General features: G+C 44.0%; 1 protein-coding gene across 1 annotated transcript in view; it reads left to right on the forward strand.

Annotated features, from left to right (window-relative positions):
- The window catches only part of SERP2 (stress associated endoplasmic reticulum protein family member 2), a 46,931-nt gene that overhangs the window by 19,175 nt on the left and 10,582 nt on the right, over nucleotides 1-17,174 (forward strand). Inside the window, exon 2 of the mRNA XM_088477102.1 lies at nucleotides 3,142-3,214. Within this exon, the coding sequence (XP_088333228.1) occupies nucleotides 3,142-3,214 (73 nt within the window). The remainder of the gene's footprint in view (nucleotides 1-3,141; nucleotides 3,215-17,174) is intronic.

Genomic DNA, 17,174 nt, shown 5'->3' on the forward strand with positions numbered 1-17,174 from the left:
AATTTTAGTGGTAAATCGAGGTACCTTGTTGGGTGAAAGTATTTTCTGCAGATTCATAGCCTTTTTATAAATTACTTTGGTTTATATGGGAAAATAAAGTTAATAAAATTTGAATATTCCAGTATATATTTAAACTTTTAATCAAATTTTGACTTTATTTTTTATACAGCAACTTGTAAGTTTGAGGTTTTCAATGCTATTGATTCTTCTATTCTACTATTAATGGGTTAAAGGCTAGCAGAGCAGAAAGGCTTAAGCTACAGATGTGTCCTCACACATCTAGCCTCAATACGCCACGCAGTGCGAGATGCCTGGTACAAGTGAGCTGCCAGGTCCGTGCTACTCTGCTAGCGTTGGGAGTCTTATGGTGCATACACACGGTCAGATTTTTCCTTCAGATATGAACGATAACGATTTAAAAATCGTTCAGTCGTTCATATCTGAAGGAAAATCGTTCATATCTGACATGCCTGAACGATGGACGATCAACGATGCGCGTTCCCGATGGTCAGATAACGATTTCTGACATCTGATGTGTTTGCAGTCAGACTTGGACGATTCCATTCATTTTAATGCAGTCAAAAATCGTTCAATCGTTCAAATCGTTCAAATCGTTCAAAACTTTGGTAAAATCGTTCAAATCGTTTAATCGTTTAATCGTTTAATCGTTCATCTGACAAATCTGACAAGTCTGACAAATCTGACCGTGTGTATGCTCCATTAGTTGCAAATCAATGCAACTAGGATGAACTGGAGACTGTGCTGATTAATTTTATATGCAACACTTGTATATATGTGTGCGTCTGAGTTTGTATACGAAGCATAAAAATAGAGTCTCACACAAGGATCTTGCAGAAAAATATAGTCAATATTTTATTAAACCAAATACATTCACATACAAATGTTACAAAACACAAATAAGAATAAAATAAATAAATAAATAATGTGAAAATAAAAAGAGAGTGTATCTGAATAAATAGAAGTTACCAATTGGTAACACTGTTACCAATACTTTATAAAAATCACGGACAAGTCAGCAGATGAATAATGTAACAGCCAATTAGCAACACGTGGTATACTAAGTATCAACAAATGCAATCCCAGATGGTAAAAATCATTGTTCTTGGGATAGTAAAAGCGATAAAAAATATGCTAGCAATGATGTATGAGGACACATCTGTAGGTACACACCTGAAAGGTAAGAGGAAAATATTTATTTTTTCTTACAGCTGAAATGATCCAAAGAACACAATTTCAATTATACACAATTATCGTTCTTATATGAGTGATACATTTCTCTATTGAATTTGGGTGATTTTTTCACATGCAGTTTATTGCACCGATCAAGTACACACTGCATTTGCTGCACAATATTGGTACTGGACTGTCGTGCAGCGCTCCTGATGTTGCAAGCCAGGTTGTGGACGACGCACTGTACAACAATTGGACCAAACAGATGATTATTGCATATTGGTGTACGTAGCATAAGAGCTCTTCAGTGCTGTTTATAATTGACAGTCTGGGAGTATTCAATTGTTTTGTGGGTGCCCATCAGGGCAATTGCCCCCCCCCCATAGGGCATTACTTTGTGTGCACACCCAAAAGCACCAGATTTAGTCACTCTGTGAGGCTAAACTCGTCTAAAGTACTGCTTTGGGCACACCATCTCTAGACTTATCGCACATTTCTGTTCACCACCTCAGGAGGGTGCGAGCAGAAATGCTGGTGCCAGCAGCTATTCGCGCCTGAATTAAATTGCTTCAACAAGCACCCATTATGAGAGCCGCTGAGTAAAACAATTGAATTGCCCCCTCTGACAGCGAATTAGAGTGCAGCTTTTTCACTGATAGACTGTCTCTCAGCAAGGCCTGCACCCACCCACTGCGGAATTTTTATTATTTTATTTTGAGCCCTGTCATAAGTCGTCGTCATCCCCTCCCTTCCAAAGGAGAAAAAAAAAGTGTGTGTGCGTATATGTGTGTGTGTATATCCCTAAAATTCTGCCGTGGGGGTGCAAACATTGACAACAAAATAAATGTTTTGGATATTTTCTAAAGTTAATTCAATATTTTATCAGTGGTCTAAACAACATAAACCACTGGAACTTTTAAGAAATGTTTGGGTATTTGTACAGTCTAATTTGGGCCATGTGTTTGCTTTATAATGCTGAGGGCAATATTAAAGTACAGTACACTGGTACAGGTAACACAATTTGTATCTATTTGTAGCATTTTGATTTGCATTGATTTTATGATACTGCAGAATTCTCTGGTGTTTTTTTCTATTGCATTTATATATTCGATGATGTTCGCTAAACAGTGGCTTTCAAAGCTGCCGATTATCTGGGTTTTTGCCTGCAGGATTTAAAACACTAAAGGTGCGAACACACGGTCAGATATAACCGGACGATATGAACGATAACGATATAGTTATCGTTCATATTGTCCTGTTTTTGGGCCCTTGCAACCTCCAACCGATGGTCGATGCGCGGGCACGGATGGTCGATATCGAACATCGCCCGTGCATGCAGGCCAACCTGTTCGATATCAACCAGGTTAGCCTGGTTACTATAGGGACCCGCAAGAGACATTTGGGGGTTGGTGCATGTGCTGGATGTTCGATATCGAACATGCAGCACATGCAGGACGATCAGACAACGATATCTGATCGTTGACTGAGCGCTCCGTGTGCATTGAGCTTTATACTATTAATTTCAAAATCAGCTGTGCTTTTCACTTAATAGTATTGCTGTTTTAAATACTGCAGGCAAAACTGCAAATAATCGGCAGCTTTGAAAACCTGCCATTTAGTAAATAAACTCCTTGATCTCAAATATGCATATTGGTTAGATAGGTGATGTGGGTCTTGTCAGTCTTGGCGGTTGTCACTCCCTGAAGGATATTCAGTGATGATATTAAATGCAATTGAATTATGAAACTGTGTTAAATATTGATACATCATATCACCAATCATCATATCTCTCTATTTATTTACATTTTAGATTGCCATGTAAACAATGGTGTTTTATAGTAGACTTTTACATTTTACCTTTTTACAATTTGTAAAACTATTTTTTTCTAAACACACATACAGTTAAATTTCAAATTGATAACCACTTAAATTCTTTTTTCCATATTTTAGAGGCCACAAGAAGAGAAATATCCTGTAGGACCTTGGCTTCTGGCACTGTTTGTTTTTGTTGTCTGTGGATCAGGTACGAATAAAAAGCAAGCATAGACCAAGGAACATTATAATATTATCATTAGCCATCAATGGGAATTAAATGTTGACTTCTGAAAGAATCAATTAATTAATTTTCAGGTAGTTTTTGAAATAAGTGAAAAGAATTATTATACTATATAACACAGATTTTTCCATAACTACATTTAGAATGTTGAATAGGTTTAGCTGCAGTATTATGCCAATGTAATGTGACAGTGGGATCCGGTCTAAAGATCTACAGTAAAAAGGTAGACAATGTCTAGATAGACACCAGATTTTAGACAGTCAATAGGTCGACATGGACAAAAGGTCGACAGGTACAAATGTTCGACCGTGTCAAATGGTTGACACAAAAATGGATGACACAAGCTTTTTTGCTTGGTTAGGGTTAGGCACTTACCCCGAAGGTTAGGGTTGGGCACTTACCTTAGGGTTAGGCGCCAACCCCGACGGTTAGGGTTAGGCACCACGAGGGAGAGTTAGTGTAGGACACCAAGAGGAGGGTTGAGTTTAGGGTGAAGATTAAGGTTGGAAAACAAGAATTCCATGTGTCGACCTTTTGACCCTGTCGACCATTTGTACCCATAGACCTTACATGTTGACCTTTAGTGTGTCGACCTTTTGTCCCTGTCGACCTATTGACTGTCTAACATCTGGTGTCTATCTAGACATTGTCTACCTTTTTACTTTAGATCTTTCAATCTACATCCTGTGACGATATGCATACTATTGCTGATATTTGGTCCTTTTGATTTAGTGCCTAATTTTTCACCTTTGGTAATAACCTTTGTTTATCGGATGGAGCACTGGAGACAAATCCCACACATGATAAATTTTATATTTTTGTACCTCACTTTCCTGCTGCATAAACTATGGGTGCTTTCCAATCTTTGATTTATACAGGGCACTGGTAAATTGTCCCCATAGCAAATCCTGTTTGCCATTTGGATCTTCTGTATATAGGTGGCAGTTATCTTATTAGTGTCAGTACATTGCAGGTTAGCTGGTACTATATTATGAGTGCGGTGCTTTGTATATTATAGATGGTATTCCAGATATACCACCTACTTTGTTACCTAGAGCTGGGAGCTGCATTACACTTGAGCAGAGCTGAATAGAAGGAATCTGTTAAGTGTTAAGTGATATTTGAAAGGACTGAGCAGCTTGTAACCTCTCGGTCTGTGAGCTGCAGTGTAGTATAGCTTTTGGAGGATCCTGGCATTAGGTAATTGGAAAAAGACCCAACCTCTCTCGAAAAGTAATTTTACGATGCCGTGTGCTTTTTTATATTTCTTAATCTAGTCTATTGGCCTTTGGATTTTTACACATCTTTAATCTTTCCATGAAAGTGTATAAATAAGGTTGGAGTGTTTGGTAGGTGTACATGTATACTTAGTCAACTCCAGCCACGTTAGAAAGACAGAAGTGTCTGTACGCCATATCTCTCTTCTGAGGTTTAATCAGTGGTGTCCAAGTCATTTAAAAAAAAAAAAAACAACTCCTGGTTCTATACACTTGCAAATGTTATATGTGTATATTGTATTGTCGACCTTGAACCATTTAGACCAGGACTTTCATCTCTGGACCTCAAGTACCCCACATAAGGTCATATTTTCAGGCTCTCCTTAATTATGCACAGATGAACTGATGTAGTTGGCTAGCTAGGTCAGTAATTTTCCATATTTTTGACTTGTGATGGATAATCCTAAGGAGATGTCATGGCAAGAATGTGTATGTGTGTGTGTTGGGGGAGGGGGTCGTACATTGGCTCAGAGCAGTGATGCTTAACTGTTCTTTTTACATTTTTATGCCAAGACCCCTAGTGTCGGTGAGACATTTCTCTTAAACTCCAAAAAACTGGTCCCAGTAGAATGTGTTGCATACCTGACAATCTGGGGATCCCCAGACTAGGTTCTCTGACCCTATTTTGGGCCCTGACCACTCTGCTTTGGACTACTTGTTGTCAAACCTGTTTTCAGACCTTCTATGTAGCTGTTGAGGCCTGAAGATGCATTTAAAAACATCTAGCTTTGGTATGTATAGATTTGACTGAGTGATTACCATGGTCCGAATTTAATTAGCAGCAAGATCCTGTTTCCGCATTTAACGCGTCCAGGCGCAAGTTTTTGCTGTCTCCATTTGAGTTAATACAGGTTTCAGAACCCCCCCTAAAGAAAATGTACTCAATTACTTTTTAATTAGCATAATTTGGCCAACAATTATGTAATTTTTGGTTTGTTGTTCTGCAAAATCAGAATAATGGGTTAAATAATGTGGGACAGGTATATGAAGGTGCTATATTGATGGGACGACATATTTTTCTTCACACTAAATGCAGCTATTACAGCCAGAATTACTGTATGATGGATAAGTATTTTATCACTGAATAGTACGACTAGTGGGTAAACCAAGAGTTTACTGCAGCTACATGAATTTGGCCCACTGTGTGCACATTACAGAATACATACCTACCCTATGTCTCATGTCCGTCTACTAGTTTCATCTTTTATACTGAATGTTCTGCTGTTTGTACACTCAGACACATGGAATTTGTACTTGTAGCCATACTAATTGTAATTACTAGCTCATTACTATCCATGTGTTTGTTATTGTACTGAACTCTATCCATATACTGTACTGTACTTGCTATCATGTTTATTTTATCCATGTTATTTGGTTTATATGTTATATCTGTAAGTCTGGTGACTTGGTGCCCAATAATTACACGCTGATGATAAAAATAAACATTTTGCACCAAATTGGGACACGGATTACAAAGGCATAAACAGTGACCATAGCCTGATGGAGACCTAGCACTGTGCATTAAAAGTATTGATTTGAATGCAGTCAATTGGAATTGCCATTCTCAATATCTGTGCTATAGATATGGCATTTATTCCATTTAACTAATGGTGATGATGCAGACATGGAGTACTTAAGCTTCACTTCAAAATATATTGAATTTGTGATGTAATATTGGTCAGGTATGGAGGTGGGAGAGTTCTGCCACTGCCTAGCTGCTATGAGAATGTGGCCACCACATATATATGATATAATGGGAATGTACCCTGTAAAATGTGTGATTAATTGAAAGATGTCTAGCCAAAATGTAGAGAATACCGGGAAGTACTATGCAACCAGGTACATGTCTCCAGTGTCTTGCCTTAGGAGAGAGGTATCTCCATACAGTATGTGGAGCAATCGAAGAAGGCGGCACTCAGAGACTGAAGAGTAAAACATCTGTGTTTATTGTCAACGTTTCAAAGATCACAATGTGTCCTGATGATAAAGATAAGTTCTTTAAAACGTTGATAATTTTGGGCATCCAGTTATAAAATGATTATACTGTATTTATGTTTGGAAGGACACATTTCAAGAGACTTTGAACTGACAGAATTTCTAAAATTCATGTTATAGGACCGGGGTAGGTAATATTTTTCTCTTTGGGTACCAGATATTCAACATCACAAGCCAACAAAATGTGTCACAACCATTACAATATATACACAGGGCCTGATTCAGCAAGTAACGCACGCTAGCAGACGCACGCACGCACCCGACCACTGTGAGGATATGCTAATCAATGCATACACACGGAACCAGCAGCACAAAATGCAGACGCCCAGCCCTATATTAATCCGCCCATCTCCCTTTACTCAAAGCCTGATGAGTATGCAAGATAGCGTAAACATCGGTAACATCAAGAACCATCGACCACACTTGCGTAATAGTGGTTGACCAGACCTCGCGCAGGATCTTTGCAACTTCCTGTGTGCACGGAGTGTCATCACTGCGTGCGGCACAGCAGTGGCTAATTTTTACACGCCCCTAAAACGGCATCCCAACGCACAGGCACGCCTGCATTCGCCCGGCCACCCCCCCCCCATCACCACCCACAAACGGAACTTCCTGTCAATCAGTATCGGAAGGGGTCTGCATGTATAATTCAAGTGCACAAGCTGGAACCTGATCCCTAGAGGAGGGTTGGGTCCCATCAGGGATTTCCCCTACACACCTGACCCTGCCCATAGGCGATAGGACCCACTGATGATCTCGCTGGTAACCCAGTGGGCAGACCTGAGCCTGTTTGGAATGTTCTGCCTTTCTCTGTTTTCACTATACTCCCTTTACAACAGTATGGCCTTTGACTGGGGGTTCAAAAAAAAATGAGCCACTTGATTTCTGGCCTTTTTATCCACTGCAACACAATACATGGTCCTGGTCAGCTAGTTGGACTGCTAGTTTTTAATATTTCTATGAGTATCATAATTCAGACACATCAGTTCCTAACCCAGTAGAGCTTACAATCTATTTTCCCTGCCACTAGCTCATTACATGTACTGAAATGAAGGCATCTGTTTTCTCTCATCATATGTCAGTTCTGTCCAACATAATAGCACAATATATCTATAAATTATTGAGTCAGAAGTATAAAGAAACAAAGTTTTTTTCTACTTCAGGGTCCATAGGGTATCCACAGGATACCTTGGGGTATAGGCGATGGCGGCAGACATCCAGGCACCACAGAGTAAAATTTTCAGCCTCCCAGGATGCACTGGGGTCCCTCTCCTATACCCCGCCCCCGAGCCTCAGGCCACTCAGTTTTCGTCGGTGCCTGGCCGGACCAGTCGCACCGTACAGAGGGGGTCTTTTTAAGGCCCCTGAATATTTCTTCGCAGCTGTGGCTGCACAACTAGAGTGCTCCAGCATAGGACAGTCAGTATTGACGTCCATGCTGTCACTCCTACACCCCGCCGGTACCAGAACGCCGGTACCGATCCAGGAATGCTAGTAGGTAGCTGGGGTCACAGCTAGCGGTGATCCCGGCTACCTGGACTGTGGCCGGATGCACGGGGAACAAGGTAAGCGGCGGGGTCCCGCGGTGGGCACCCGCCGGTAACACAGTCCTGTTTGGTCCCCAGGCAGGGGGCTCCCTGGGGACCGGCTGCGCGTGGGGCCAGGTACTGATCCTGCGCCTTCCACTAGACCACCAGGGACAGCGGGCCGCAGCATGTGCGGTACAGCGCGGCATCCCAGGGGTTAATAGCAGGCCAGGGGAGAACGCCTTCCCTGTCTCACAGCCGGCGTCTCCCCCGCTGCACAGTGCCATTCCACAGCGGTCTGAGCGGGCTGTGTCAGCGCTCCTCCCCCGGGCCCTGCCTTCTCTCTGCTCCTCGGTGGCCATTTTCTCACTACATGTGCTGGGGATGGCAAAAGCTGCTGGAAGCTGATGCAGATGCCATTGCGGTCCGGCTCCCCCTATACCTCTCCTTCAATTAAGTTCAGTGTATGCAGCACTGTTTCCTACCAGGCTCTGGTCTGTGTAGTTGATCGCAGTGTTTGTAATGCAGGATATTATCTGTGCATTGTATGTGACTTAAATACTAGCGCTGTTTGCCTGTACTTTCATTTCTGACTGTCAGCCTTTTCCTATCCCTGTTCTTCTGCTACAGCCCTTGCGGTGCGGTGTTGCAGGGTGTTTATTACCTCACAGTTAACGTGGTTTTTCTGTGTGGGAGGTCACATACGCTCCGTTCACATTCCTCATGTCTGAAAGTGAATGAGGATATCCTCTTCCAGCTATAATGTACTGATATCATGTGCAGTTAGCGGAGGGATATGTAGACGCTGAGGGTTTATGGAGGGCATGTTGTATTATATATCACGCCCCATTTCTGTCACTGTGCCTGCACAAAAAAAGGGGACCGCCCTCGGCTGGCTAAGATGCTTACAGCCTTTGTGGGCAACGCCCCCTGCGTTTCCCCATAGGGGTTATCGCAGCCTGTGGTGGTCTCATCACATGCAGGGGTCCCTGGACAGTTGATGGTACCCCAGTGTATCCTGTTTTTCGCCCCCCCAGGTCTCGCAGGAGCCTGTGTGGGTGAATTTTTTGTCCAAATGGTATAGCACCTGATGGACGTTTTACAGGGGGAGTCACCATTATGGCCTTTCGGGTCTCAGACGTGTAAAGCCATGATGTCTGATGACGGTGACATTATTGACTTTTTCAGACACGAGCCCCTTAGTGCAAAGGAGGCGTAGTCTGGGTCTAAAATCTATATACCTGGCCTTCTACGGGCAGTCCGTGCGGCTTTGGTTATTACATATCCCCCGTGGCTAAATCCAAATATGCTTTCTTTAAGGATAAGGGTGTTGCCACTGTAATTCCTTTATCTGGTCAGGTGGATCATTTAGAGGAGGCGTGGAAAATCTGGGTAAGCGGTTCCAGCCTCAAAAACGGTTTTCTTTTTGCATACCCCTTTTGCGGATAATTACATTTCCGAATGGGTGTTACCTTTACGGGTAGATTCTCATGTTACACGTCTAGTGAGGAGTGCTACGTTGCCCATGCCCTCCAGGTCCTCTTTGAAGGAGATTCCAGATTGCAAGGTGCAAATATATCTAAAATCCAATATTCCCTTGCTGGAGGGGCTTCCAGGCCGGCTATGGCCTTGTGCTGGGGGGACAGAGCCATGGAGCGCTGAGTAGGTAACTGGATCTCTGCACACTGACTCTCCAGCAGAGCAGGTGGATAGTGGCAAATTCTCAGAGACTTTGCCACGTTCATAATGAGACGGTCTTACATATAGCCTACTTCTTTCCAGAATCTCCTCGGCAGCAGTAGCGGCTTGCAGCTCCCTGTGGTTGCGCTCTTGGAAAGCGGACGCAGATTCCATTTGGAATGCTTTGCCTTTTACGGGACAAGTCCTGTTTGGCCTTCGTCTGGACGCAATTGTGGCCCCGCAGGCAGCAGCTACGTCTGCGTGTCTGCCATCGGCTACAGTCCCATCAGGGTCTGGGGCTTTGTTTTTTCGGCCCTGTGAGGCCAAGGTAAGTCTAAAATACAGCTTTCCAAGACAGTCAGTAGCCAGGAAATCTGTTCAGCCATAAGAACAGGCTTGGAGTACAAGACGTCCTACTCCCAAGTTGGACTATAAGCCTTCAGCCGGCTTCTCCAGTTCGCCCAGTGCTGGTGTCTAACCACCACGGACACTGGGGTAAGAGAAGTATTTTCTTGAAGGTATGTCCTCTCCTCCCGGTAAAAGCCTCCCAGATGGTTTTTCGTTACATGTCTTCTGTCAATTCAGGACAAGGCCCTGTAATTTTTGAGGGTGTTACACTACAGGCAGGAGTTATAGTACCTATTCCGTTGCCCCAAAGGGGAACGAGGTATTACTCCATCCTCTTTCTGGTACAGACACCCAATGGGTCTTACCAGGACATTCTCAACCTCGAATCCTTCAACAAATTCTTAAGGGTTCCTCGGTTCGGGAGGGGGACCCTGCATTCCATCATTCAATGGAGCCTGGGAAATTTGTGGTGTCGTTGGATGTATTCAGGGTGACCACCTGAATATCCCTCTTTTCTTAGCACACCAGTGTTTTCCTCAGGTTTGCAGTGGTCGATAAGCATTTCCAGTTTCTGGCATTGCCCCTTGGTCTGGCCTCCGCGCCTCACGGTTTACCAGGGTTATGGCAGTTATGGCAGCCCACCTGCGGATGCAGGGGGTCCGCTTGTTACCCTATCCGGGCGACCTCCTGTTGTTACCACGGTCCCCAGAGATACTTCAGTGCCATATGCAACGGACAATATCTGTGTTGCTACGTTAGGGCTGACTGATAAACTGGAAATGGTCCTCTCTGATTCTACACAGAGGATGATCCATATCCCAGCATCGGAGGATCTTTGTGATTGAGGAAAAGATCTCTGCATTACAGGCAAAGGTACGCAGTTGCTTGCAGAGTCGCCGAGTGTCTATTCACTTGGCAATGTGGTTCCTGGGTTCCAGGGTGTCGCTGTTCGACATGGTGGAGAGTACCCAGCTTCACTCTTAACCTCTGAAAAACTTGATCCTCTCCGGATGGGATGGGTTGCCTCATCGGATAAAGTCAATAGGCTTTCCCCAGAGGTTTGTCTCTCTCTGGCCTGGTGGCTGCGGAAAGCTCACCTAAACAAGGGGCACCCCATTTGGGATTGAGGACAGGGTCCTTCTGACGACGGACGCCAGTATCCGTGGCTGGGAAGCAGTGACGGGTCCACACTTGTTCCAGGGCAGGTGGACACCAGTAGTTTTTGCGCTTCCCATAAACATCTGAGAACTCTACGCAGTATTCAAGGCTCTCCAGCATGCAGGATAGGTCCTCCACGGAAATACCGTGCAGGTACAGTCTGACAACGCCATCATGATGGCTTATGTAAACCACCTAGGAGGTTCCCGAAGTCAGGCGACACTAACAGTGGTGTCCCGAATTCTGGCTTGGGTGGAAGGCTATATCCCTGCCGTCATCGGCAGTGTTCATTCAGGAATCCTCAGATGGAAAGCAGGCTTTCTCAGCCGTTAAGACGTACATTAAGGGAAATGTCCTCTTTATCAGGAGGTGTTCAATCTTCTGGTGAACAAGTGGAGCCTTTCAGAGATGAGACTCTTCTGATAGACGTAGGTAGGTCCAGTGGACCTTCCAAGTGGTGTACCTTGTCCCTCCGTTATCCCTTCTTCCTCCAGTAATAGCAAGAAGGAGGCACGCTCCTGCTGATAGCTCCAGCGTGGGCCAGATGGCACTATTACTCAGATCTTCGGAGCCTCCCAGTTAACACTCCGAAGCTGTTGCCTCTACGCCCGGACTTGTTGTCTCAGGATCCTGGCTGATACCCAGACCTGGGTTGTCTGTCCTTGACGGTGTGGCGGTGGAGATGCCCTCTTAAGGTCTAGGAGTTTTTCCAGCTCTATAGTTAACAGGGGCTCTGTCCATGCTAAGAGCTCGGAAGCTTTTATCTGCAAGAATTTACCATTGGGTATGGTATACTTTCTTTCAGTTGTGTCGCCCTAGGGGCTAGGCTCCTCGGGTATTCCGGATATCCAGAGGTTGGCTTTCCTACAGGTGGGCTTAGATAACGGTCTTCGCCTTGCTTACCTGAAGGTGCAGGTTTCTGCCCTGTTAGTATGGTTTCAGTGTAGGATTGCTACTCTTCCTGATGTCCGCACTCTTGTGCAGGGTGTAAGTTATATTCAGCATCCCTTTGTTCCACCTGTGGCTCCTTGGGATTTGGCTGTGGTCCTTAGGGCTCTCTGAGGACCGTCATTTGATCCACTGGGCTCAGTGGATTTCAAATGGCTTACGGCTAGGACTGTATTCCTTCTGGCTCTTAATTTGGCCAGTAGGATTTCAGAATGGGAGGCTCTGTCAGGTAGACCTCCCTTTTTCTCATCTTTCCTAGGAACAGGGCAGTGCTTCGCACTTGCCCTGGTTTTTTACCTATGGGGGTGTCTAGTTTCCACATCAATGAGGAAATTATAGTACCGGCCTTTACTTCCCCAGTCCTGTCTGCTGGTGAGGCCTATTTGGCTGTGGTACGGGCGCTAAGAATTTAAGTTGACCGTACCAGTCCATTTAGGAAATCAGACTCTCGGTTTTGTCCTTTCTGGTTTCCATAAAATGGGTTGGCCTGCCACTACGCTAACTTTGGCAGGATGGATTCACAGGTCTTCCTGTTCCATCCTCTATTAAAGCTCTTCCACTAGGTCTGTGAGTCCTTCGTGGGCAGCTCGACGTGGCGCCTCAGCGGTGATTGGCAGCCACGTGGTCATCTGTCCATATTTTTGTAAGGTATTATGCTTTTGTCACCTTCGCCTCTCAGGATGCTTCCTTTCGGCGGCGGATTCTCCTTACAGCACAGGAGCGTCCCCACCCTTAAAGGATACTGCTTTGGGACATCCCCAAGGTATCCTGTGGATACCCTATGGACCCTGAAGTAGAAAATATGAGATATGGTAAGAACTTACCCTTGTTATCTCTATTTCTACGAAGTCCATAGGGTTCCACAGGACTCCCGCCCTGTCGCACCTGTACTGCAGATGGGCTTTGATCTGGTCACCGGTTTCTCCATCTCCTTCTGGTGAGAATGTGATTCTTGTGTGTTCCAGACTGTCTTCTCTCTCTTTTTTGCTCCTGCTCCGGCCTATGGCTTGTTACGAAACTGAGTGGCCTGAGGCTCGGGGGCGGGGTATAGGAGAGGGACCCCAGTGCATCCTGGGAGGCTGAAAATTTAACTCTGTGGTGCCTGGATGTCTGCCGCCATCGCCTATACCCCAAGGTATCCTGTGGAACCCTATGGACTTCGTAGAAATAGAGATAACAAGGGTAAGTTCTTACCATATCTCATATTATACCAGGAATAGAATAGATCTGTTTATCTACAGAGCAAGAGCCAGATTAAGAGGAGAAAACAGTGGGCATAGCCCCCACTCTCGGGGTCCCCCTGCAAGTGCGCATTTACAGCACACACAAGTGTCCCTGCCTCCCATTAACATGGAGCACACTACTGTCCTGTGAATATTTTAAAGTGCTCATTGTAATGTATTTTTATGCTAAGTGGGGGCAGCTGGACAAGGAGTGGGAGTGGATTAAACAAGTAGTGAGGATGTGCTGGACAAGTAGAGTGGATGAGTGGGGGCAGACTGGAAAGGCAGCCACTGCCGGTTTTGTTTTTTATAACCATATAAAGTAAATTTAAAATCAAACATTCCTTCTGAGTCCACTCTTTATTCCAATAATTGCTAACCTTATTGGCTTAAGACCAGTCAGTCTGCTGGGTGCGAATGACGAGGCTACATGGATCCACCTCTGTTCCCGCTTGTGAAAATAACAGCACCAGTTACAGGGGCTAGGCCATGCCCTCCCGAAATAAAGCGCGTGGCCATAAATCACTGGAGTCCACAGTCTCTCCCTGATTCAGAGCCGGACGCCCTGACCAGAGCCCTCACTCTGAATCAGGGCCCACCTCCATTAATATGGAGCGTCCTCCACGAGCGTGCAGGATGATGGTCGCGATGGTCTTGACCATCGCGACCATAGAAACTGCGAGCAAAAGCCTGCGGTTAGGTTTTTCAACCGCAAGGCCAGGAGTGATTTTGGCTCTATCAGAGCCAAAATCACTCCCACTGACATCACTAGTGATGTCAGTGGGGCCGGCTTCAGACGGTAGACGGTAGGCCTACGTCTAGCAGGCACGCCCCCGGCACGCACACCAAAGGGGGCGTGCTGTCACCATCGACAGCACGCCCCCTTTGATGAGACACTCCGAGCGAAGGAAAGTCCTTCGCTCGTCGGGTCTCGTGCATGCGCACGACGGAGCTCCCTCCGTCGTGCGCATGCACAGTGGGGACCATCGACCCACTTGCGAGCGGACAGCCGCTCGCGAGTGGGTCTGAATGAGGGCACCTGTACGTACATTTACAAAACTGATTTATGCATACTAAAAAATGTTGTAGTTTCCTTGCCCTTCATTATTAGAAGCTAGCTTTTCAGGTTATGTTGATAACTTGTAGTCTGAAAATTAAGACATGCTTCAGATTTTTTTTATTGTTATTTGCTAGTGAGCAGAACTAACTGGAAGGATACACTCACCAGAGGACCAGGCTACACTGTGTATGCAGGCCACACTTTAGTTCTTTGGTTTGAAGAGGGTCTAGCAAGCTAAAAGAGTCACCACATTGTGTAAAGGAAGAGGAGAGAAGGAGCATAGACAACAAACTAGAATTTGTATCCTACTGTGCGCAAACCAATGCAGCCTATACACCAAACAAAAAGCTTACACCAACACTTTAAAAACACATTTAGAATACACAAATATTGGGTACATGTTCATGTACAAATCGTGCAGCAAATCACACTTCAAACCGCACTGCCAATCCCTGTCTGAACATGAACTGCTACATTCTTTCACTTTCAGCATGAGCGGTTTGTTCTCACACAGATACATGCAGACATCAGTGAGATGCCTGCATGTATCTGACTGTAAACAGCTTATAAATAGTTAAAACAGAACCAGCCCCGGACTTTTCATAGCCGGTCCTGGATGACTAAGTAAAATTGCATAGGGTTCCCCTTTACAACCAGCACTGGACTCTGGGAACCAGTCCTGGTTCTGGAATTACAGGAAACAAATTGTGTAGGGTCTCCCTGTAATTCCCAGAACCAACACTGGACCCTTTCTAGCGGGGGAGTGATGCCACCCCAAAAAAGGGGTCCCCCTCTCCAGGGCACCCCTAGCCTAGGTTGATAGCCCGGGGCTATCCCCGCCACCCCTGGGCGGTGGGTGACGGGTTGATAGTGTAGGTGTAGTGTGATAATAGAATATGTAAAACATTGTCTTGACTGTAGAACTGCAGGTTGTAGCAAGCCTCCCCCGTATGCTGGTATTTGGATAACCACAAGTACCAGCATGCGGGGCATTAAGGGCCTACTGGGACCTGTAGATCACCTGTAAAGAAATGTTGAAATAAACACAAGACACACACATTCGATTTTGTTAGATTTCAAATCGAATGATAGTAAATAAGGGTTTTGTGCGTTGGTCTATGTAAAAGTACCAATGTTTTCCTGATGTTCGAATTGAAGTCGATTTGACTAAAATTTGATTTGAAATTCGATTTGGCCTTTTAGTAAATACTCAAAAGCAAAATCGCATGCCAATTCACTCAAAATGCCAAATCGACCCTTAGTAAATTTACCCCATAGTCTTGGAATAACAAAAAAAAGCAACAAACAGTTTATATATGCAATTCCACAATATCCAATGTGATTAGTGTTCAAAAACGACATGAAGAAACGAGGATACAATCCACCACCACCCTGTTGCTCAGAGATTATTGGGGTTACCCCCCACACATTACACTCGCAGCTGGACGCTGATAAAGAGCCTGTAGTAAAATCACACCATTAAGGCCTGCACCCACACCAAATTAGATGATTATCGGGGTTGCCCCCCACGCAATGCACTCACAGTGCTCCACTTGTATTTAGGCATGTAGTAATAATCTTGTAAAGATTTCAGGACCACCTTCTTAATACTCCAGGTGCTCAGCACAATATTATTGAAGCATCCAGAAGATATAAAAGTTGAATCTGATTTATTTAAAAATAAATAAAGTAAAACCAAACAGGTGGATCTCATACCCAAATGGGGAAGTCTCTTGGCTCCAGATGTTAACGGGATCCCAAAAAAAAACACCTAGAGTTCCTCTTATTGTTCTCGGTAATATCACCAAATGTCCCCACCAACGCGTTTCGATCTGTCCAGGATCTTTCTCAAGGTTTTAATATTATTATTCATTAATGTTTTTATGAAAAAAACATAATCCTGTTTACTACATTAATAATGTGAAACATTGCTATGTTTTAGAAAGCTTGATCAACCACGTTTTAGTGCTTTCTAACAATACAAAGTTATTAGGTTTTGATATGATTCATTTTACATTTTTATATAAAAGCCATTTTTACAGCTTATTATTCCTATTACATCTGAATATACTGTATGTAGATAGAATAAACATTAAAACATGCAATGTACACTCAGAGATGGATGAAATTTAATGAGTTAATGTTAAGCATTAGTCCTACTTATTACTTAATAAATAAATCTGAATAGTAATACAATTGTTTCTTTAATGTGTTAGAGTGATTTACCTTTTAATATTGAGAATGTTGTTTGTGGTTTTCTCCAGTCCTATATGATTGTTAGGGGGAGGAGTTTGTGGAGTCTTAGGTGATGCTAGGTAGATTTAATACCTCTCTGATCTGGTTCACCTTCCCTATTTCTCTGTTGTGTGTGTGACTTTACTGAATAGGTTCAGCTCATTCAAACGAAGACCATAAGTAACAAGAGTGTGGAATAATACCAGGGGTACTCCCTTATAATAGTTTTCTTTTAAAGAAGTCACAGCGCTGTGCCTGTAGTCACAGCACAAATAAAAAAAAGTGTGTTTTAAAGAATAAAAACAATTGGTGTAAACCAGCCAACCCTGGTTAGAAGACAAAATCAGAGACAGTTGGTGACAAAGTATAACTCAGACTTGTGAGACCAAGCCGTATAATTAGGTAATTGTGCTACAGTTGCAAGGGGTTCGTCTGAAATTGAAATTAAATTTAGCTTACCTAAATTAGCACAGAGGA

Source organism: Taudactylus pleione, unplaced genomic scaffold (assembly GCF_031769625.1).
Source record: "Taudactylus pleione unplaced genomic scaffold, aTauple2 ptg000005l, whole genome shotgun sequence".
Lineage (NCBI taxonomy): Eukaryota > Metazoa > Chordata > Amphibia > Anura > Myobatrachidae > Taudactylus > Taudactylus pleione.